The 4,573-nt window shown below is 32.3% G+C and overlaps 1 protein-coding gene across 2 annotated transcripts in view; it reads left to right on the top strand.

The window, feature by feature from the left end:
* LOC109822522 (dr1-associated corepressor-like) overlaps nt 224-4,573 on the top strand; it is a 12,443-nt gene continuing 8,093 nt past the window's right edge. For both annotated transcript variants that reach the window (XM_020388741.1, XM_020388739.1), the window contains exon 1: nt 224-358. In XM_020388741.1, coding sequence (XP_020244330.1) covers nt 326-358 — 33 coding nt within the window. In that variant the 5' untranslated portion in view covers nt 224-325. The remainder of the gene's footprint in view (nt 359-4,573) is intronic.

Genomic DNA, 4,573 nt, shown 5'->3' with positions numbered 1-4,573 from the left:
GCTTGTTCTTAAACAGCAAACATCTTATTAAACCCATCCCCACCGTTCATCTCGAAACAAGCAAACTAATCAACGGTTTGAACCTGTTTGCTGTTTAGAAATATACAGCAAAGTCGAGGCCGATGCCAGAGTCAAGCGGTTCGTTGAGAGGCTATCGGGTGACGAGATATACCATAAATGAAAGATCCCTTCTTTTTCTTTGTATTTAAAAAGAAGAAAATAATCCAAATCCATACTCTCCCTTTTGCTTTCCATGGTTTAAAAAGAATTTCTTTATCTTTGTCTTTCTCAAGTTCATCTCTTTCTCTCTAGACTGCTTCCAGCTATGAGAAAGAAGCTTGACACTCGCTTTCCCGCTGTAAGTTCTCTGTTTCTCTCTCTTCTTCTCAAAGTTTGGTTCTTTGGCCCTTTTGATTGATTTTGGCAACTGGGTTTTGTTTCTCATCGGATTTTAGTATCTGGGTTGTGTTTTGTTTTCGTTAGGGCTTGAGGTTTAGTTCTTGGGCGTTAGAGATAATGAGTTGCTAACGTGATACTGTAATTTTGTGTGCTCTGTTAGATAAGTTTTATTTTCTACTTATAAGTTTGTTGTTGTTCCTGAGTTGGGTGTATTTTGTATATGGGAAGTCTCTTTTGATAATTAGGTGTGAAAATGAAAGCGAGTACTTTTTCTAACAGTGCTAATTAACTTGGTTTTTATTTACCCATTTAGGTAGAAGCAAAAAACTTACTTGAATTTGTCAAGTGGAGTAATGGTTTTTGGTGGGATAGAATGGCTGTATTACTTTTTGGAGAATGTTAAGCCAAATGCTTGGGTGTTTGCTGGTGTTCTTTGTGCAGGACAAACTTGAAACTGTAACAAGATACAAAGTTGTTCTATGTTATTATTTCTATATGGAGAGTATTTGCTCTTGCCCTGCAGAATTTATGAAATCTGTGAATTAAGGACATCATACTTGTGAAATGAGCTTTCTTAATGCAATCATGAAAGAGTATAACTTCATAATATTAAGGCATTTCTATTCACATATGTATCTATACTATATATGTATGTACTATATAAATGGGAGAAGATGCATGCTGAATATTGTTTTTGTATGTGACTTGCACATGCAAAATGATTCAATGAAAACTGATAAAGATGTGTGTGAAATTAGTCATCGACAAAAGTTTTTAACGAGAGTGATTACAAGGATCATGCCATTCATTGTTTACTTGAATTAAACTATCAATAACTGCTGCGCATAAAAAATGCATTAAACTTCTAAATTCCAATTACAATATCATTGGAACTTCACGTAAATTGGCATGTTTTAAAAAATATACTAAACTTTAAACTGTGAACAAAGTTCTATAAAATGAAGATAATTTAAAATTAAAGGGAAACTTAATAATTTCACCTTGGCTGTTCTTGGACACTATGACCTTCTAGTGATCGTTCCACTAGGCTGAGTTTTGCACCTCACGGAGGCCCCAACAAATTACATAGAAATGACCTTCACATTTATATGATGGTTTTACACTAACTGTATCTTTTATAATACTATTATACACTCAGAGCTAGATCTTCCACAACTAAAGAAAATGGAAAATGAGGTTTAACTTGCCTAAAGATCCAACATATTGAGATATTCCATGTAGCCTTAATTTTCATGGATTCTCAAGGATAAAAGAAGTCACGCTAGGAGTCCATTTAGGCGTAAACCCATACACTTCTTTAGATACAACTTCTCACCATTAACTTTCAACTTCATGTATTACCAGACTATCACTTGATAATATTGTAGCGGGTGTTAAATTGTAATAATTTCAAAAGAATCCATTAATAATTGATCCAACCAATGTTGCAAAAGACATATGTTTTGTGTTCTCAGGTAGTATGTAACATATGAAAGTAGTATATGCTGCATAAATGAATCATACAAATTAAATGAAAGTCAGTTCTTTTCACAAATAAATGTTTTATGTTAAAAGTACCTGAAGGGATTAACATAAATCCAATGTTAAAAAGAACAAAAATGGGTTATGTAATGCCCTGACCTATTGTTAAGGGTTAAAGAAAAAATGTAGAAAAACGTAACGCATAACGTAGGTTATATTGTTTATTAATTATTTAGATATTTTATAAATACTAAGAATTCATAATAACTTTAATACTTAGAATCATCAAACTTTTCAAGCATAACATAATTATCAAATATAAAAATATAATGTCACAATTTCTTAACAAATGTTAGTCATATATGACTAACAATCATTTCAAAAAGCATCATCAAATGATCAAATACATTAACGTCGTCAAGTTTAAGGCAATAAAAATTAGTCTAAAGTAAACCAAATACTTCTAATTCTCGAGTTCTTAACTTCACAAGAATATTCAAATTCCTAATCAAGTTCACTACATCAATCAAACTAAATATGATTATGTAACAACAGTAAGAAATTTTGCATATACAAAGATTGTGTGTTCAAACCTAATTTCACAAAATCTAGTACTAGCTGAAAACTAAAAACTAAAACCCAATAAAGATCAAGTAATAACTGAACGTAATTATTTCACCAACACAATTAACCCACTAATTAATCTCTATAATCTAATTCTATGACAAATCTTAAAATGTTGAAGGGTAAAGTAATGGTGCAACAAGTTTGATATGATTTAGGGTAAATTGGTAATATAAAAGATTAAAATTTGGAAGATAATTTCGGAATCACTATTTATTTAAAAGATATAAACTGAGATGCTTAATATACTACTGAAAAGTAAAAGTTTACCTTATTGGAGTTGCAGAAGTTGCTGATAGCCGGACGAGGTTTAGAGGAGGCAAGGAGTTAGGGTTTGGGTTGGAGGAGACGAAGAGATTGCATATTCGTAGGAAGAGAATATGATGATCGGGGACTAAAAGGGGTAGAGTTTAAATAATTTGGACGATGGAGATGCATCCTCGTGTCCTAATCATTAATCAGAGATCCACTTTAATCTAGTCCTAATCATTAATCAGAGATCCACTTTAATCTAAAAAACTCATGTTAATTGATTATATATCTTAATGTACATTTAATGCAATATAATGTGTTTTTTTCTGGGTTAAACAGTTTCAGGGTTGAATGTGCATCTTACATAACAAGAGGACACCATTAGGTTATAAAATGGGTTAAACGGGGTTTTTCAACACTGCATAAATCATACTTTTTTAATCAAATGAGTAGTTCATAATATTAATTCACATGTCTTTCAAAATAGAATAATTTAATAAACATTGAATAACACCAACTAACATCCTACATAATGAAAATGACAATTGGAAGTAGCTCAACACCCCATGCTTTTTTTTTACCATTCCCTGCATGACCCAAAACATGTTTGCCTCTTACTAAAAGAGAGAACATGAAGCTTACTCGGCAAAGTTTTGACCTCTTCTCTCGTTAGGAAAATGTTATTACCATACGAGACACATAGACATAAGTAATTTTCTAGAAAAGTAGAAGAAATATGTATTATGAAAAAACATGTCTTAATTAGATATTAGTACAAAAGGGAAAAATGCTTTCACCCCTAAAGTGTTTTCATCTAGGTGTTGCCCTCCAACTTGATTAGTCAAATGTGAAAAACCCTATACCCTCTTAAACCCATTAGATCTAAATCTTATATTTTTTAGTACCATTTTACTCCCCTATTTTTCTTTGTACTCTTTTTTCTGGTGTCTTTATTCCTGTCTCTAATTTCTCTCTTCTGTCGCACGTAATCTTTTTGAGTAACTAAAGAATATATTAAAGATGTACCAGAAACAACACTATCCCCACTACCTTCTTTGCTTGTCCCCATCTTTGTCATCACCGGCGACACCACTGTCACTGCAAGGCTTGGCCTGATCTTCAAACGATAGATAAATGACCTAGCTGTCTAAGGACTAGTCCTCTCCTTTACTAAAGGATAGAGGGCAGGAGATATTGTTACCGCTTCACAAATGTTTGTATGTTATTCCATTCTTCCTCATTTCTATGTATTTGTTTATTAATTTTTCAACTAATCATATATGTATATTTATGTGTACTTTGGAAATGAATTGGGTCTGACAGAAAATAGTATCTCAATGATAATACGATAAATCAATATAGTAAAAACTTACTGCAAGGATCATCGCCACTCCTTTCTCATAATATTTTGCAACAAATTTGACGGAAAAGTTAGAGCATTCATTAAAGTGAGTAGAAAAAGAAAAGAAATTGAAATGGACTAAGAAACCCGCTACATTCTCTTCAAATTTATTTGAAAATATCGCGAGGAAGGAGGGGTGATAGTTCTTGCAATAAGGTTTTTTTAATCTTATTGATCTATATTAGTATCGAGATATTGTTTATATCAAACCAAATTCAGTTTCACAATACACATGTATATACATAAATCATTAGCGAACAAACAAATAAAGAAATATATGGAGAAGGAGAATACTTACATAGGAGTATCTGTGAAACGATGAAAATATCTCTGAAGGGAGAGGACTTGTTCTCAAACAACTAGGCCAACTATCTACCTAGAGGAGATCAAGGCAGAACTGGCGGCGATAGTAGT

This window comes from Asparagus officinalis, chromosome 8 (assembly GCF_001876935.1).
Source record: "Asparagus officinalis chromosome 8, Aspof.V1, whole genome shotgun sequence".
NCBI lineage: Eukaryota > Viridiplantae > Streptophyta > Magnoliopsida > Asparagales > Asparagaceae > Asparagus > Asparagus officinalis.
The sequence above is the reverse complement of the archived record's forward strand: the minus strand, read 5'-3'. Positions and strand labels throughout refer to the sequence as shown.